This window comes from Mus caroli, unplaced genomic scaffold (assembly GCF_978045245.1).
Source record: "Mus caroli unplaced genomic scaffold, Mus_caroli_1 scaffold_3, whole genome shotgun sequence".
Lineage (NCBI taxonomy): Eukaryota > Metazoa > Chordata > Mammalia > Rodentia > Muridae > Mus > Mus caroli.
In genome coordinates this window covers 20,693,085-20,713,128 of record NW_028227258.1, presented here as the reverse complement: position 1 = coordinate 20,713,128, position 20,044 = coordinate 20,693,085, and the positions used below count along the sequence as shown (strand labels likewise).

At 39.8% G+C, this 20,044-nt stretch overlaps 1 protein-coding gene across 1 annotated transcript in view; it reads left to right on the top strand.

The window, feature by feature from the left end:
• Positions 1-20,044, top strand: part of Stpg2 (sperm tail PG-rich repeat containing 2) — a 504,085-nt gene that overhangs the window by 80,392 nt on the left and 403,649 nt on the right. The window contains exons 7-9 of the mRNA XM_021158500.3: positions 14-121; positions 9,700-9,853; positions 12,696-12,856. Of these exons, the coding sequence (XP_021014159.1) occupies positions 14-121; positions 9,700-9,853; positions 12,696-12,856 (423 nt within the window). The remainder of the gene's footprint in view (positions 1-13; positions 122-9,699; positions 9,854-12,695; positions 12,857-20,044) is intronic.

The following is a 20,044-nucleotide window of genomic DNA, read 5'->3' as shown; positions in this document are numbered from 1 at the left end:
TTCTGTCACTTAGGGTGTACCAGGACCTGGAAAGTACAACATTAAAAGTGAATTTGACACGATAAAATCCATGTCAGCACTTGTGAATTCTTCATCTTTTATTTTCTTTTCTGAAACAGAGGTAATGGTGTACATACATTTTCATATACATAGTGTAACAGGCATGGTGTGAAACCAGTAACAAATCTAAAGGTGTTTAAGGAGATTATAAAATACAAAAGGACATACAGAAAATTCGAAGTGGGTACATTAGGGGCAAAACCCTGCAGAATTGTGGGCACAGTTATGTGAAAGAAGATTAACTATCAACAAATACACAGATGATTATTTGAACTGGAAGCACCTATTAAATATTTTCTACAAATTTGCACATGTGAACATTCAGTTTGGATGATAAGAAATACCTAATTTATTTTGAATCCTAAAGTGTAGTTTACTAATGCATGAATGGAGTATTAAGTTTAGTCCATGTAGAAATATGTAAAAAGTGGAGAAAGATATGACAGTATTCTGTCATACCGGCCATAGAGGCACACATGCACCTGCCCCTGGGATTTTCACTTGTAATGTTGCAGTCGAAGTATATGTTCCAGAGTGACCACTTCAGGTTATTTAAGGAGGATTCCAAAGAAACTCAAATATCTTTAGGATATTTCTATAGACAAAAAAATTAAGAGACTGGCAAACATTTATAATGCAGCAGCCTGCAGACAAGGTAGTCGTGAAAATTCTCTACTTGTACTCTGTGCAGCTCTGATTATTTTATTTAACTTGGGAAAGTTATTATAGACAACTACTTTGGTTTCAGTATATTTGAGATCTCCTCCTTGAAGACAGGTAGACAGATTAAATATATATTTTATAGATATAATTAAGATTATATTTTAATGAGTTCGATGTATTGAGGGACTAGGGAGACTCAAAAGTAAATATTAGATTTTAGTCTTGAGCAACTTAATGGTACTTAAGGCACTGCACAAGAGGTATGCATAAAGGACAGTGTGTGCACATGTGTGGGTGTGTATGCATGCCTTTGAGTTTTAAAAATACAGGTAATAATTGACACATTTTAGGTTTTTGTGACTTCTATTCATCTAGTATATAGATCTAATTTTATGTCATTTGACAGCTAACATTTAAATTATATTTTATAGATGGAAAAGAAAATAATTTTGTTCAAAGGAATGGTAGTAAAAGAAAGAATAATGGCAGAAGACACAGAGGAGTTAAAACTAACCCTGATTGCCTCAACAGAGGGAGTTTGTGTAGTTTAATTTGAAAAGATACATGAATTATAGTGATAGAAAAAGAAACAATCCAATTAAGAAGGTAGACTTAGTAGTAACAATTTCTGCTTTATAGGAGTAAATGCAGATATATTTCTGGGAAATTTTAAATGTATTTCAGGAATGGTTTAGTATTTTACCAAAATGCAATGAATCTCCTCATCTTTTGATATATTACTTTATAAAACACAAGATTTTCATTGCAACCATGGTTCCAAATTCTGGATATACTTTAAAACTATTCATGGGATTGTAAAAATTGACACACCCAGGAGCCAACATGCCCTTTCCTGGTCTCTTAGAGGTCAGGTTAGTTGGCCTAAACATTTACTTGATTTCCCAAAATACAAAAAGCATATTTGATACACTGTGATTTTGTATAAGATAGTGGGGTTAAGGAAACATACACATAATTGCTTGATTTTATAAATACACATAGAGGATAAATCAGAAAGCAATGTTGTTGGCTCTCTGGAAAGGATGGATTACAGTGGACCCATATCAACTTTCAAGAGACAATGGTGGTTTCCAGGACTTCTGTAAGTTGGTTGATATTATGCTGGTAGTGTGAAATTAGCTACCCTGTAGGTGAATTCATATAATGGAAAGGAGAAAATGGTATACGTTGTGAACCCCCTATGCACCACAGTGAATCACACAGGAATAGATAAAAAGTGCAAGGCAGCAATGAATGTCTCTTAGAATGTATAAGAAGTATACAGAACACCAAATAGAGTGGACCAAAAAAGAAAATCCTCCCATCACATAATAATCAGAAAACTAAATGCTCAGAATAAAGAAAGAATATTAAAAGCCACAAGGGATAAATGCCAAGTAACTTATAAAGGCAGATATATTAGAATTACATGAGACTTTTAAAAGCCAAAAGGGACTGGGCAGATGTTGTACAGTCTCTAAGAGATCACAGGTGCCAGTCTAGACTACTATACCCAGCAAAAGTTTCAATCACTGTAGACTGACAAAGCTAGATATTCCACAGCAAAACTAAATTTAATCAATATCTTTCTACTAATTTAGCCTGAGAGAGGATACTAGAAGGAAAACTTTAGCATAAGGAGGGTATCGACACTCAAGAAAACACATGAAATAATTATATAATTCCACATGAGCAAAACCAAAAGAAAAGAATCCCAGTCTACCTCTTCCCTCACAGTATCACCACTATCATCAAAATAACAGGAACTAACAGTCATTGGTCATTAATATCTCTCAACATCAATGGACTCAATTCCTCAATAAGAAGATGCAGGTTAACAGAGTGGATGAATAATCAGAATTCATCATCCTGCTGCATACAAGAAACACACCTCAGTAACAAAGTTAGACATTACCTCAAAATAAAGTGCTGGAAAAATGTCTTGCAAGAAAACAGACTGAAGAAACAGAAAGGAGTAGCCATTCTCATATTTAATAAAATAAACTTTCAACCAAAAGTAATCAAAAGAGATGAGGAAGGATACTTTATACTTATCAAATGTAATATGGCCAGCAAAATGGTCTCTCAATTCTGAACATGTATGTCCCAAATGCAAGACCATGAATATCCATAAAAGAAACATTACAGAATCTGAAATCACACATCAAACTCCATACATTAATAAACTTCCTCACTACTGGGAGACTTCAACACCTAACTCTCACCAATTGACAGGTCACCCAGAGAGAAACTAAACAGAGATAACAGAGTTTATAAGTCCAGATATGTGCAGAATAGTTCACCCAAACAGAAAAGATTATACCTTCTTCTCAGCACCTCATGGAACCTTCTACAAAATTGACAATATATTCAGTCACAAAGCAAATCTCAACGTGTACAAGAAGATTGAAATAATTCTTTGTATTTTATCAGACAATCATGGATTAAACATGGACTTCAACAACAGAAACAACTGAAGGCCTACATACTCATGGAAACTGAACAACCCTCTACTCAATGATCATTGGGTCTGGGAAGAAATAAATAAATTAATTAAGGACTTTATAGAATTCAGTGAAAATAAGAGCAGGGCATACCCAAACTTATGGGACACAATGAAAGCAGTGCTAAGAGGAGAGTTTATAGCACTAAGTCCCTTCATAAAAAATTGGAGAGTTCTCATACTAAGGATTTAAAAGTATACCTGAAAGCTCAAGATGAGTAGATGGCAGGAAATAATCAAGCTAAGGACTGAAATCAATCAATTAGGAACAAGGAGAACAGCACAAAGAATCAACAAACCAAGAGCTGTGTCTGAGAAAAGCAACAAGATAGATAAATCCTTAGTTAAACTAACTAAAAGGTAGAGAGATAGTACCCAAATTAACAAAAATCAGAAATGAAAAGAAAGATATAACAGTGAACATTAAGGATAATCAGAGAATCATTAGGTCTTACTTCAAAAGCCTGTACACCACAAAATTGCAAAATCTAAATGAAATGGCTTTCTAGACAGAAACCACTTTCCAGAGTTAAATAAAAATCAGGTAAACTATCTGAATAGTCTTGTAACCACAAGGAAATAGAAACAATCATTAAAAGTCTCCCAACCAAAAAACAAACAAACAAAAAAACCCAAAAAACAAAAACAAAAAAACCACAAAACAAACAAACAAACAAAAAGTGAGAGTCAAATGGTTTTAGAGCAGAATTCTACCAGACTTTCAAACAAAGAATTAATACCAATACTCCTCAAACTATTCTACAAAGTAAAAATAGAAGGAACATTGTCAAACTCATTCTGTGAGGCCACAGTCACCCTAATGTCTAAACCAACAAAGAAAGAGAATTGCAGACCAATTTCCCTTATTAACATTGATGCACAGACACTCAATAAGAAACTTGCAAACCAAATTCACAACATCAAAGCCATCATCCACCTAGATCAGGTAGGCTTTATGCCAGTGATGCAAGACTGGCTCAATATATGAAAATCCATCAATGTAATCCACCATGTAAACAAACTTAAAAGAAAAGAGCCACACCATATTCTCCTTAGATTCTGAAAAACCTTTGACAAAATCCAACATCCTGTTGTGGACAGCCCTGGGGCTAATTATACTTGATGTTAATTCCATTCTCCTGTGAGTGGTTGCGAACAAGGAATGAGTCAGCACTCAGGTGATTTCCTGTAAACCTGCTTCCCACCTGTACTGGCTGGTTTTGTGTGTCAACTTGACACAGCTGGAGTTATCACAGAGAAAGGAGCTTCAGTTGAGGAAATGCCTCCATGAGATCCAACTGTAAGGCATTTTCTCAATTAGTGATCAAGGGGGAAAGGCCCCTTGTGGGTGGAACCATCCCTGGGCTGGTAGTCTTGGGTTCTATAAGAGAGTAGACTGAGCAAGCCAGAGGAGGCAAGCCAGTAAAGAACATCCCTCCATGGCCTCTGCATCAGCTCCTGCTCCCTGACCTGTCTGAGTTCCAGTCCTGACTTCCTTTGGTGATGAACAGCAGCATGGAAGTGTAAGCCAAATAAACCCTTTCCTCCCCAACTTGCTTCTTGGTCATGATGTTTGTGCAGGAATAGAAACCCTGACTAAGACAAATTGGTACCAGGAGTGGGGTATTCCTGTGACAACCTGACCATGTTTTGGGGAGGACTGTGGAAGGACTTTGGAACTTTGGGCTTGAAGACCCATTTGTTGTTAAGATCTCTGTCAGATGTTGTGTAGGAGCTTGGAAGATAATGCTGAGAACAGTGCAGAAGATAGAGGCCTGGTTTGTGAAATTTCAGAGGGAAAATTAAAGACTCTCTTCAGGGCCATTGCTGTTTTTATTGTGAAGATTTTGTAGTTCTGGTTAGCTGGGGCTGAAGAATCAGCTGTGATTAACAAGATACCAGAACTACTAAAGCAAAAACTTTGCATTACTGGGACTATTGATGCTGGTTAGCTGGAGCTAAGAAATTAGCGGTGATTAAGAAGAGACCAGCATCGTTGAGGTGACATCTTCTGGGAAGTGTTTTCTGAAAGCACAAAGAGGCTGTGTTCCAGAGATAGGCAAGGTTGTACTCCTTCTGCAGTGGGACTTGGTAATGTGTAAGGGTCACCCAGGTGGTACTGGTTTTGAAGGAATGAAGGGGTCACTCAGCAGCTCAGGCTCGGCACTGTGAGAGGCCATGGAAGGCCATTGGTGAAGGTGCGGCCCCAGTTGTAATTGAAGGCCCAGGACTGAAGGGGTCACGCAGTGTTTTGGAGATGCCAGTACCACGAGATGACCACCAAGAGCAGCAGCAGCAGTGGAGTACAGGCATCTGGAGCCCAGAGGACGACGTGTGTGCTACAAAGGGCATGGCTGGAGAAGTGACCCAAGCCCTTGGAGGAGCCTAGAAGATCGTGAGTTGGATCCCAGACATTGGACGGTTGGAGATTGATTTTTGCTTTGACTGTGACTGTGCCCTGATATTTTCCCTCCTGAAGGAATAAACTGTTTTAGTGGAGCTCACAGTTAAGAGACTTTTAATTGTAAAAAAGACTTTGGGTTTTAAAAGAGATGGATATTTTAAAGAGATTGAAATTTTAAGAATATGTAAAGACTGTGGGACTTTTAAAGTTATTTAGATCTTGGGGATGAATAAGAATGTAAGGGTTGAGGCTTACTAGTGATGTGTTTGTGTGTCAAGTTGACAAGGGGTCAATTGTACTGGCTGGTTTTGTGTGTCAACTTGACACAGCTGGAGTTATCACAGAGAAAGGAGCTTCAGTTGAGGAAATGCCTCCATGAGATCCAACTGTAAGGCATTTTCTCAATTAGTGATCAAGGGGGAAAGGCCCCTTGTGGGTGGAACCATCCCTGGGCTGGTAGTCTTGGGTTCTATAAGAGAGTAGACTGAGCAAGCCAGAGGAGGCAAGCCAGTAAAGAACATCCCTCCATGGCCTCTGCATCAGCTCCTGCTCCCTGACCTGTCTGAGTTCCAGTCCTGACTTCCTTTGGTGATGAACAGCAGCATGGAAGTGTAAGCCAAATAAACCCTTTCCTCCCCAACTTGCTTCTTGGTCATGATGTTTGTGCAGGAATAGAAACCCTGACTAAGACACCACCTTAATTTGTAGAATAAAAGAGAGCTGATAATTGGGCAGATAAAAGGGAAGGTGGAGCAGAAGATGGAGAGAGGGAAGAAGGAGAAAATGGGAGAGAGGATGAAGAGGAGGAGGAAGAAGAAAATCAGAGCCGAAGCACATGGCCTGGAGAAACCACAAGTTATAAGGGGTCTCATAGATATGAAAGATGGTAGTGTAGCAGTAGATATGCCCAATCTAGGTGCACAGCATGTATTCATATTAATTGAATTGTGTCTTTTATTGCTGGGGCATATTTTGGTTGGAGAATTACCGCAACAATCATCTTAATATGAAAAAACAAACAAACAAACAAAAAACCCTGGGATAGCTAAAACAATATTGAACAATAAAAGAACTTTTGGAAGTACCATCATCCCTGACTTCATAACGTTGTACAGATGAACAGTAATAACAACTGCGGTACTGGTACAGAGACAAACAAGTTGATCAGTGGAACAGACCCAGAAATAAACCCACACACTTACACACATTTGACTCTCACCCCCAAGACATTTGATTTTTGACAAAGAAGCCAAAACTGTATAATGAGAAAGGGAGAGCAACTTTCACAAACGGTGCTGGTTTAACTGGATGTCTGCATGGAGATGGATGTAGATAGATCCATATTTATTACCCTGTACAAAACTCAAGTCTAAGAGGATCAAAGACCTCAGTGTAAAACCAGATACACTACATCTATTAGAATAGAAAGTGGAGGCTAACTAGCCTTGAATTCATTGATAAGGGAGATAACTTCCTGAATAGAATACTGAAGCTCAGGCACTAAGATCAACAGTTAATTATTGGGATCTCATGAAAATAGAAAACCTCAGTAATGCAAAGGACACTTTCAATACTTTCAAAATGGTAGCTTATAGAATGGGAAAAGATCTTCACCAACCCTTCATCTGACAGAGGGCTAATACTTAACATTTTTAAAGATCTCAAGAAGTTAGACACCAACAACCCAAATAACCCAATTAATATATGGGATAGAGAGATAAACAGAATTTTCAACGGAGGAATCTCTAACGGCCCAGAAACATTTAAAAAAAAATTCACTCTTCTCAGTTATCAGGGATATAAATGCAAATCAAAATGACTCTGAGATTCCACCTTTCACTGTCAGTAAGGCTAAGATCTAAACTTCATGGAACTGCACATGCTGGCAAGGATGTTGGACCAAGAGGAACACTATACATTGTTGGTTGGAGTACAAACTTGTACAACCAATCTGGAAATCTATTTGGCAGTTTTTAAGAAAAAATGGGAATAGTTCTACCTCCTTGCTACCACTCTTGGACATATAACCAAAAGATGCTCTACGCCTACAAGGACATGTGCTCAACTATGTTCATAGAAACTTTGTAATTGCCCCAAACAGGAAACAACCCAGATCTCTCTCAACCAAAGAATGGGTAAAGAAGATGTGGTTCGTTTACATAATGGAATATTACTCAGCTATTAAAAACAAGGACATTGTTAATTTTGCAGCAAATGCATGGAATTACAAAATAGCACCCTGAGTGAGGTAACCTAGACCCAAATAGACATGTATGGTATGTACTCCCTTATAAGTGAGTATTAACCATAAAATACAAGATAACCATGATACAATCCACAGACCCCAAGAAGCCAAATAACTGGGAGGACCCAAGGAAGCATGATTGAATCTTTCTCATAAGGGGAAATAAAATATATATTGGAGGTGGATAGAGGGAGAGAAGTGGGTGGGAGAGAGGATGGGGATGGGAGAAGGTTGTGTTGAGGATTAGATGTAGGGAGAGTGGGAGGGGGAGAATGGAAATTGGTAGGAGTTGCATCTCTAGAAAGTTCCAGAGACCTGAGGCAGGGGGAGGGGAAGGGGAAGGTTCAAGGAAGTCTATGGGAGTGACTCTAGCTGAGACTCCTAGCAATAGGGGATATGAAGCCAGAAGTGTCTACTTCCTGTAGCCAGGCAGGACCCCCACCCCCACCCCCAGTGGAGGGATAAGGACAGCAACCTACCCATAAAACCTCCAACCCCAAATGTGTCCTGCCTAACAGATGTGCAGGGACAAAATGAGTCAGAGATGGAGGGAATGGGGAATGGCCAACTGGTGACTGGCCCAATCTGAGGCCCATCCTATGGGCAAGAACTAATCCCTGACACTATTAATGATCCTCTCTTATGCTTGCAGATAGAAGCCTAGCATAATTGTTCTCTGAGAGGTTTCATCCAGCAGCTGATGGAAACAGATGCAGAGAACCATAGCCAAACATTAGATAGAGCTTGGGATGTCCTGTGGAAGAGTTGGTGGAAGGGTTGAGGGACAGAAAGAGGATAGGAACTCCATAGGAAGACCAATAGAGTGAACTAGCCTGAACCCTTGTCCCAGAGACTGAACTATCAACCAAAAAGCAATCATGTGGTGGACCTAGGCCCTGTACACATGTAGTAGATGTTCAGCTTGGTCTTCATGCCCTGTCCCCCAACAACTAGAGCAAGGGCTGACTCTGTTTCTGTTGCCTTCCTGTGGATCCTGTTCCTCTAACTGAATGGCCTTATTGGGCTGTCCTCAGTGTGAGAGGATGTGCCGTGGTAGGATGATACTCACGGGGTGGAGGGTCCTACTCCTCAAAGGAGAAGGAGAGGGGGAATGGAGGCAGAGGCTGTGAAAGAGGGGACTTGCAGGAGGCGGGGCTGATATTGAGATGTAAAGTGAATAAAGTAATTCATGAAAAACTTTTCTACAACTATAATAAAACAGAAACAAATAAGCACTCCTTATACCATAGTGTAGGGGTTGAAGGAAGAAATTCTCCAGGCAACCACAGGATTTGAGTACATCAATATCAGACAGTAAATACAGGGGATCTCTGGGGCTTTTTGGCCAGCCAGTCTAGACAACGAGTTAGCTGCATGTTCATGAAAGACCCTGTCTCAAAAACTCAGGTGGAAAAAAATTAAGGAAGACTTTTGACTTGACCTCTATCCCACCACCATGTAGACATTTGTGTACACACACACACACACACACACACACGATCTCCCTCATACATGTGCACACACACAAATATAACATAAACCATATTTGATCATATAGTTCTACACTGCCATCTAGAACTAGAGACTCCTCTCAACATTTTTTCCTAAGGGTAATGTGGCACAGCATACATAACTGTAGTATATCAGTGACTTTACCAAGTGCTATGCAAAACTTTACGTTTCAATGACCAAAAGTTCTTAATTCATTTGTGTTGTCTTTGCCCATCAAAAAATATCCTGTAGATGCTGCATCACTCAGAAGGCAGCTTCTAACTCATGAAGTATGGAAGCTTACTTGTGATTCTTAATGACATATTTTCCTAGAGATTCGAACCTATCAAATCATCCACCCCAGCTCCTGGTACATACAATGAAATACGAACTGCTTTCAAGTGCCCAAAGAAAAGACTAGGATTGTCTTTGCCATTTGACCAGAGCGCTGCTCGATTCACAGATTCCAAGGCACAGAAGCTACCAGGTCTGTTATTAATCTTTTACTCCAACTGTGTAGAACTTACTCTCTTTAGTGGGGTGGATACATGAGAGAATTTAATTTATCGAAGTTCTATGTTTGGTGGTATTTATTTAAAGTTAAAAAAAAGTTTAAGTATTTGCTATGGTAAACAGACAACTCATTATATAGTAAAGCTTTAGTAAGATTAACTAACAGAACCAACTGAATAGAATACACATAACTGAAATTATGTGTCCTATTCAAATATGTCCCATTTCACTAATGGATATGAACTTATCCAAACAGACTTCTCTTGAAGACAAACTGAACTATAGAGAGGACACTAAGTACTTATCACAAGTATCTGACTATATTAACAACAACAACAACAACAAAACCCTTTCAGCATCATAGAAAGCTATTTGTATTATTCTGAGTGACAAGTATGTGAAACTTGCTTCATTCAGACCATACCTATAGGAAATACCCTGAGTTACGTTTGTTACTGTACAGAAGGAGTGAAACGGAGTAAGTGTGCAGAGAGGAGCATTAGGTGATAGGGGATTTTTTCATGTTAAATACATTTTACATCACCTTTCTATCATTGTTTAGCTTTGTGATTTATTCATGTATTCTCTTTTGACATTTATTTTGCCCATAATAAAAATAATTTAAAGTATCCAGTCTGTGATCTTGATAAATGTATCAGTTAGCTGTCATTAAAAGAGGCTCATGTGCTATATTAAACAAGACTGCACTTAGAACTTATATCAAGGTAGCACAGACCATAGTTGTCTTGGTTAGTTTTATTGTCAACTTAGTAAACCTAGCCTTAGCTGGGGAGAGGCATCTCAACCGAGGAATTGCCTTTACCAGATTGGTCAGTGGGCATTTCTGTGGAACATTTTTCCTGATTGTTACTTGATATAGGTGGGCCAAACCCACTGTGGGCAATACCATTCCTGGGTATGTGGGACTGGTCTTCATACGAAATCTAGCTGAGCAAGCCAGGGGAGGCTAGCCACTAAGCAGTGTTCTTCCAAGGTCTCTGCTTCAGTTCCTTCCCCCAGGTTCCTGTCTTTAAGTTTTTGCTTGGCTTTCCTTAACGCTGTTAAGGATAAACCTCTCTTCCCTCTAGGTGCAGCTGTTCAGTGCTTCATCACTTTATCTCAGCAAGAGAGACTGAACTAGAACAGAAAACGAGCACTAAGTTAGTCTTGGGGGCGTTGCTCTGATGAACCTGACTGTGGTCCTTGGGAGGATTTTAGAGCTTTCAGCTAGAAAAAGCTGTTGAGCACTCAACAAGAAGTTAATGGACTGTTAAGGAACCTTAGGAGACCAGAATGTTGAGAGAGGTGTGGAGGCTGGGAGCCTGGCTTGTGAAGTTCCAGAAAGAAGCAAAGATTCTATTGGGACAGTTTGTATAAAATTTTGGATTAAGAATCTCTGGTAGTAGAATGCTTGCTTTACTGGGACAATTGGTGCTGGTTAGAAATGGCTGAAGAGTCAGTTGTGGTTAATAAGATCCCAGCATCATTGAGGTGATATATTCTGAGAAGTATTTTCTCAGGGTCAGCACACAGACAGTGTGGTTCAGATGGGGGTCAAGGCTGCATCTCGGGCTGGTTTTCTGAATTTGGTAGTGGGTAAGAATATTCTACATCGCACTGGGTTTGGAGACATAAAGGGATCATAGACAGTAGATGCAGCTAGGTGACATTTAGTAATCCCAGTAGAGTAACAAGGATACCACTAACAAAGGTGTTGCCTCAGCTGTAGTGGAGACCCTAGGAATAAAGTGTTGTAGAGAGAGGTGAGGTTTGACACCTTCAAGCCGGGTTTGAGTCCACGAAGAACGCCCAGGAGAGGCAACCTCTGTTGCAACGCAGACCTCATCACATTGGAGATGCCAGGAGTGTGGGGTGACCACCAAGGACACTGGGATGTGTGGAGTGGAGCCAGCATAAGTTTACAAGGCAAGCTGTGAGTGCTGAGAGGAGCAGGGCAGGGGAGGTGGAGCTGCTTCCTCTGCACCCCAGAGCATTGTAAGGGCTTGATGACAGGCACGGAGCTGTTTACATTTGTTTCAGTCTGGCTGTTCCTATGTCCTGGATACCTTTGGCTAATTTTTTAATCACTGCAGCAGAAACCAAACTAGGCCACTCACTGAAAGATTAGAGCATGTCTCATTAGGGAGGGATTTAGGAATGTTACTAAGGTAAGCCTTAGTAACGGCAGGAGGAGGAAGTTTAGATAATAGCTTAGGCTATAAAAATTACCATGGGAGGAATCATTTCTTTTGGTCGCTTTGATTTGATGTCCTGTGGGTCCAGGATATTGTCACTGGGGAAGAAAGTAGCCGCCGCTGCTCTCAGTGTGCTCCTTCTCAGCACATTGAGATTTCTTCTGCCAGCAGTTTCCTGGAGTGGCCACTACAGCTCAGTATGGTGTATGGCTTACAAATGGTGCCACACTGCCAGCTTTCTTTTACACTGGCTACCCCCATTATTACCAAGTTTTGAAATAGTCCCATCATGTAAAACTTGTCACATGCACCCTTGACATTAGTGCCCACCCCCATTCCTGTCCCCAGGCAATCTCTGAGCCCATGTGCTTTAATTTTTCTAAAGTTTCATGTAAGTGGAATCATTTAGAATGTTGTCACTGTTTTCTCTGCATGCTTCTGACACTCACTCACCTTTGCTCATTAACTTTGAAAGCCGTTGATAAACTTTAAAAAGTATCTATGCTATATAGCCAGAAATATATGACTTCCTTCTAAAAAGTTTACTTAATGTTACTGAGTTAAAAAAAAGTTCTTAAAAAGTGTGCTTATTCTTATACATAATGTTCTTTATAATTTTAGGTCCTGGCTTTTATGATATCTCAACCAACATTGTAAAAGCCCAGGTTAAAAAACCCTGCTTGAAGAAACAATCGAAAACTGGATTTGGCTCTTCTGTGCCTCGAACTTTGTTCACAGCTCAGAAAAAAGCTTTCCGTGGCCCTGGGCCTAGTGATTATCAGGTGATAGGTTTCTAGCAAGACATTCATGTTTTCATTTTACTGTATGTTAGTTATGATGTAGTAATAGAATTGCTAGGCAAGTATGGTAAGCTATCCTTATTACAATAGTCTATGTGTCATGAAAAGTAGAGGACTGATCACACTCAGCGGATGAATTACAGCAGAAGAAAAAAAAACCAAACCAAAATGAAAATCCATACAAACTGAAGTTCTAGAGATCACAAACATCATGTTTGATAAAAGTCTGCTCTAAAGTTATGTTCAAGGAAAACTAGTCGGGAAAGTGAAGGCTCAGAGCTTCAGACAAAGCAATGGGCATATTTGCTACAGAATAGTTGAGGTTTAGGGAGAGTTAACCAGGTGGCCAGTTTAAAAATGGTAAGTGTTCTAACAAAGAGAATGTCCTTTGTGGGTAAGGCAAGCAGTAGGGACCAGTAGTTAAGAATGGGAGCTTGAGGTTTTGATTCAGTGGAGGAATTAGTTTATGAATTAGATTTTGGTTTAAGACAGGCTTATGCAATATAGTTTTATAATATATAATATGTAATTATATAGTATCATAGATTATACATACGCATGTATAATATAATTATATTATATAACTATAGTATATTTTATGAGAATTTTTAGTATAAATTCACTGGAAATGGTACTGGGTTACACAACAGCATTTTAAGCAGTGTGTGTGTGTGTGTGTGTGTGTGTGTTCACATGCCATGGGATATCTGTGAGGGCCAGAGCATAACTTGCAGAGGTCAGCTTTCTACCTTTACCATATAGGTTCTTGAGATGAACATGAGCCTCAGCCTTGCCAGCTGATCCTTTCCCTGCTGAGCCTCCTCCTTGGACACAAGTGACATTGTTTCTCATCACTCAGGATTTATGTTTATTGATGATGCTTGGAAAATGGAAGGCATAAATAACCCAGAAACAAGTGAAACCTTACATCCCATTTTTATTTTTATAACTGACTTCAAAACACTGTGTCCCAAATTCAGAGTATTACAATGTGAAATGGCTGACTGTTTGCAGGAATGGTTTCCTAAGGTGGTTGTCATTGCAGTGTCTAAGGACGTTTAAAATCTTGATGCTCTGGTCATAGCTTGAAGCAATTAAGCTGGAATCAGATTTTGCAAGTGTTGACTCTGCGTGGTATGATTAAGATGAGGCATCAGCACTGGCAAGGAAGCAAACCACTATATGATATGTTTGAGGATTTAAAGGCAGGAATTACGTGTTTAATTCAGTGCTCCGAATTAAAATTTGCTTTTTATTGTACATAAAACATATGATTAAACTTTATATTTTCAGCTTTCTAAATTTTTGAAGCATATTTTTTCAGATTTGTTTTCTAAGCAGACACCTTCAGCATTTGTTTTCTATGTAAATATTTTATTGCTTTTGCACATTTTTTCAGTTCCCTTGCCAGTATTATTTTATAGCAAGCAACTTTGAAAGCTCTTCTACCTTTGCCTCAAGCAGAGCTCATGCTAGCTGCCCATCATAAAAGACGTAGGTCCCTTATACACATGCCTTCTCCCACAAGGAAGCTGCGCTTTGCTGGTATCTAATGGTCCCACCCTTCTGGTCTCCATGGTGCCCTCTGAGCAAGGAGGGTTGTAACAGTCTCCTGACGCGGGCTGTGTCAGGATGGGTAAAGCCTTTTGTCTCCAGCTCAGGAGACTTGACTCTTCTGTTAGTGCCTAAAACTAGCCATACTTGCCAACTTAGAGCAGGATATCATTTATAGACATTTTTATTTTATTGATTTTTTTCTCAAAGCCCCCCCCCCCCCCCCCCGGGTATCTGAAGGTCGTCACTTATTTCCATTAAGTTCAGCAGTTTGTTAAAGAGTTGAGAAACGAACAAAGTGAATCCACCTGTGAGTGCTCTGCAGGTTTTTAGTCTTTTGATTGGCAGATGCTTTTTGATTTGTAAACTTCATCTCAAACGTTTTTCTCATATCTTTTCACATATTTCTTCTTTGATAAAGATTTAGTTTGATATATATCCTATTTTAATTCTGATTATGAAAATAGTACATCAAGCCTACCCTAGTGGTTTTGAGGGACCTCTCATGAATGTCAGTAGTTTTTAGAAAGTTTTGCTGTGCTTTGTGTAAAACGCACCATTAGTTCATTAGTTTTAGTCACGCTTTGTGTTTTCCCATCGGAGTCCCAGGGACATGCTTTGATCATTGCCAGCCAATAAAAACAACTAGCCTCACCATGTCTCCAACAACCCGAACTTAGAGCACTTTCATGCCTTTTTGATATATTATCACATTCTAGACAGTATGCTTTAAACTCTTTGAATATTGTTGCTGTGCATCACCTGAATTCATGGGTATACCATTACCAGGAAATTCACTTCTTTCTGCATTTTCAGGCTATGGACTGGAGTTTTCAATGCCTTCCTGAAAGACAGGCACCTTGTGCTGCTTCTTGTTTGCGTCTGCTGCTGCTGCTGCTGTGTTAGTGTAGGTGTAGGCTTGGCTTGTTTGAAAAGGCCTATTTTGTATAGATTTTGAATAACTCTTTGGATGTAAAATTTTAGGGTGCTAGTTATTTTCAGTACTTTAATGATGCCACTGTGTGGCTTGGTGAGAAGTGGGCTGTGCTACAGATGGATTTTCCTGTGAACCGAGTGGATGCTTTTGTGTCTCTCACTTGTATCTTTGGTATGACTAAGTGTTGCTTTCTCTTCAGTACATCTGTCTGAAATTTGCAGAGCTGTTCCATCTTTGCTTGCTGTGTGTTGTCCACTTGAAATAATTCGTGTCTGTGGTTTCTTCATACATTTCTTATGCCATATCTTTCCTGCTCCTGGGATCCAAGTACACACATATGTTGGATGGTTTGTCATACTCTGAACCTGCTGCACCTTCTCCTCCTCTTCTTGTTTGGGTGTATACATTTCCTTTCTTTTTTTTTTTTGTATAGTTTTTAATAGGTATTTTCCTCAATTACATTTCCAATGCTATCCCAAAAGTCCCCAATACCCTCCCCCCCACCCCCCAACACACCCACTCCCACTTTTTGGCCCTGGCGTTCCCCTGTACTGGGGCATATAAAGTTTGCAAGTCCAATGGGCCTCTCTTTCCAGTGATGGCCGACTAGGCCATCTTTTGATACATATGCAGCTAGAGTCAAGAGCTCTGGGGTACTGGTTAGTTCATATTGTTGTTCCCCCTATAGGGTTGCAGTTCCCTTTAGCTCCTTGGGTACTTTCTCTAGCTCCTCCATTGGGGGCCCTGTGATCCATCCAATAGCTGACTGTGAGCATCCACTTCTGTGTTTGCTAGGCCCCGGCATAGTCTCACAAGAGAGAGCTATATCTGGTTCCTTTCAGCAAAATCTTGCTAGTATATGCAATGGTGTCAACGTTTGAAAGCTGATTATGGGATGGATCCCCGGATATGGCAGTCTCAATATGGCCCATGCTTTCATCACAGCTCCAAACTTTGTCTCTGTAACTCATTCCATGGGTGTTTTGTTCCAAATTCTAAGAAGGGGCAAAGTGTCCGCACTTTGGTCTTCGTTCTTCTTGAGTTTCATGCGTTTAGCAAATTGTATCTTATATCTTGGGTATCCTAAGTTTCTGGGCTAATATCCACTTATCAGTGAGTACATATTGTGTGAGTTCCTTTGTGATTGTGTTACCTCACTCAGGATGATGCCATCCAGGTCCATCCATTTGCCTAGGAATTTCATAAATTCATTCTTTTTTTTTTAATTTATTTTTTATTAGGTATTTTCCTCGTTTACATTTTCAATGCTATCCCAAAAGTCCCCCATACCCACCCCCCCAACCCCCTACCCACCCACTCCCCCTTTTTGGCCCTGGGATTCCCCTGTACTGGGGCATATAAAGTTTGCAAGTCCAATGGGCCTCTCTTTGCAGTGATGGCCGACTAGGCCATCTTTTGTTACATATGCAGCTAGAGACAAGAGCTCCGGGATACTGGTTAGTTCATATTGTTCCACCTATAGGGTTGCAGTTCCCTTTAGCTCCTTGGGTAATTTCTCTAGCTCCTCCATTGGGGGCTGTGTGATCCATCCAATAGCTGACTGTGATCATCCACTTCTGTGTTTGCTAGGCCCGGCATAGTCTCACAAGAGACAGCTATATCTGGGTCCTTTCAGCAAAATCTTGTTGGCATATACAATGGTGTCAGCATTTGGAGGCTGATTATGGGATGGATCCCTGGGTGTGTCAGTCCCTAGATGGTCCATCCTTTCATCTGAGCTCCAAACTTTGTCTCTGTAACCCCTTCCATGGGTGTTTTGTTCCCAATTCTAAGAAGGGGCAAAGTGTTCACACTTTTTTGGTCTTTGTTCTTCTTGAGTTTCATGTGTTTTGCAAATTATATCTTGTATCTTGGGTATCCTAAGTTTCTGGGCTAATATCCACTTATCAGTGACTACTAATCATATGAGTTCTTTTGTGATTGTGTTACCTCACTCAGGATGATGCCATCCAGGTCCATCCATTTGCCTAGGAATTTCATTAATTCATTGTTTTTAATAGCTGAGTAGTACTCCATTGTGTAAATGTACCACATTTTCTGTATCCATTCCTCTGTTGAGGGGCATCTGGGTTCTTTCCAGCTTCTGGCTATTATAAATAAGGCTGCTATGAACATAGTGGAGCATGTGTCCTTTTTACCAGTTGGAACATCTTCTGGATATATGCCCAGGAGAGGTATTGCGGGATCCTCCGGTAGTACCATGTCCAATTTTCTGAGGAACCGCCAGACTGATTTCCAGAGTGGTTGTACAAGCTTGAAATCCCACCAACAATGGAGGAGTGTTCCTCTTCCTCCACATCTTTGCCAGCATCTGCTGTCACCTGAATTTTTGATCTTAGCCATTCTGACTGGTGTGAGGTGGAATCTCAGGGTTCTTTTGATTTGCATTTCCCTGATGATTAAGGATGTTGAACATTTTTTCAGGTGCTTATCTGCCATTCTGCATTCCTCAGGTGAGAATTCTCTGTTCAGCTCTGAGCCCCATTTTTTAATGGGGTTATTTGATTTTCTGTAGTCCATCTTCTTGAGTTCTTTATATATATTGGATATTAGTCCCCTATCTGATTTAGGATAGGTAAAGATCCTTTCCCAATCTGTTGGTAGTCTTCTTGTCTTATTGACGGTGTCTTTTGCCCTGCAAAAGCTTTGCAACTTTATGAGGTCCCATTTATTGATTCTCGATCTTACAGAACAAGCCATTGCTGTTCTGTTCAGGAATTTTTCCCCTGTACACATATCTTCGAGGCTTTTCCCTACTTTCTCCTCTATAAGTTTCAGTGTCTCTGGTTTAATGTGGAGTTCCTTAATCCACTTAGATTTTACCTTAGTACAAGGAGATAGGAATGGATCAATTCGCATTCTTCTATATGGTAACAACCAGTTGTGCCAGCATCATTTGTTGAAAATGCTGTCTTTTTTCCACTGGATGGTTTTAGCTGCCTTGTCAAAGATCAAGTGACCATAGATGTGTGGGTTCATCTCAGGGTCTGCAATTCTGTTCCATTGGTCTACCTGTCTGTCGCTATACCAGTACCATGCAGTTTTTATCACAATTGCTCTGTAGTAGAGCTTTAGGTCTGGCATGGTGATTCCACCAGAGTTTCTCCTATCCTTGAGAAGAGTTTTTGCTATCCTAGGTTTTTTGTTATTCCAGATGAATCTGCTGATTGCCCTTTCCAATTCATTGAAGAATTGATTTGGAATTTTGATGGGGATTGCATTGAATCTGTAGATTGCTTTTGGCAAGATAGCCATTTTTACTATATTGATCCTGCCAATCCATGAGCATGGGAGATGTTTCCATCTTCTGAGATCTTCTTTAATTTCTTTCTTCAGAGTCTTGAAGTTCTTACCGTACAGATCTTTCACTTCCTTAGTTAGAGTCACGCCAAGGTATTTTATATTATTTGTGACTATTGAGAAGGGTGTTGTTTCTCTAATTTCTTTCTCAGCCTGTTTATCCTCTGTGTACAGATAGGCCATTGACTTGTTTGAGTTAATTTTATATCCAGTTACTTCACTGAAGCTGTTTATCAAGCTTAGGAGTTCTCTGGTGGAATTTTTAGGGTCACTTATATATACTCTCATATCGTTTGCCAAAAGTGATATTTTGACTTCTTCCTTTCCAATTTGTATCCCCTTGATCTCCTTTTGTTGTCTAATTGCTCTGGCTAGGACTTCAAGTACAATGTTGAATAGGTAGGGAGAGAGTGGACAGCCTTGTCTAGTCCCTGATTTTAGTGGGATTGCTTCCAGCTTCTCGCCATTTACTTTGATGTTGGCTACTGGTTTGCTGTAGATTGCTTTTATCATGTTTAGGTATGGGCCTTGAATTCCTGATCTTTCCAAGACTTTTATCATGAATGGGTTTTGGATTGTGTCAAATGCTTTCTCCGCATCTAACGAGATGATCATGTGGTTTTTGTCTTTGAGTTTGTTATATACTGGATTACGTTGATGGGTATATTGAACCATCCCTGCATCCCTGGGATGAAACCTACTTGGTCAGGATGGATGATTGTTTTAATGTGTTCTGGGATTTCGTTAGTGAGAAATTTATTGAATATTTTTGCATCTATATTTATAAGAGAAATTGGTCTGAAGTTCTCTATCTTTGTTGGGTCTTTTTGTGGTTTAGGTATCAGAGTAATTGTGGCTTCATAGAATGAGTTGGGTAGAGTACCTTCTCTTTCTATTTTGTGGAATAGTTTGTGAAGAACTGGGATTAGATCTTCTTTGAAGGTCTGATAGAACTCTGCACTAAACCCATCTGGTCCTGGGCTTTGTTTGGTTGGGAGACTATTAATGACTGCTTCTATTTCTTTAGGAGATATAGGACTGTTTAAATCATTAACCTGATCTTGATTTAACTTTGGTACCTGGTATCTATCTAGAAACTTGTCCATTTCATCCAGGATCTCCAGTTTTGTTTAGTATAGCCTTTTGTAGAAGAATCTGATGGTGTTTTGGATTTCTTCAGGATCTGTTGTTATGTCTCCCCTTTCATTTCTGATTTTGTTAATTATGATGCTTTCCCTGTTCCCTCTAGTCAGTCTGGCTAAGAGTTTATCTATTTTGTTGATTTTCTCAAAGAACCAGGTCCTTGTTTGTTTGATTCTTTGAACAGTTCTTCTTGTTTCTACTTGGTTAATTTCGAC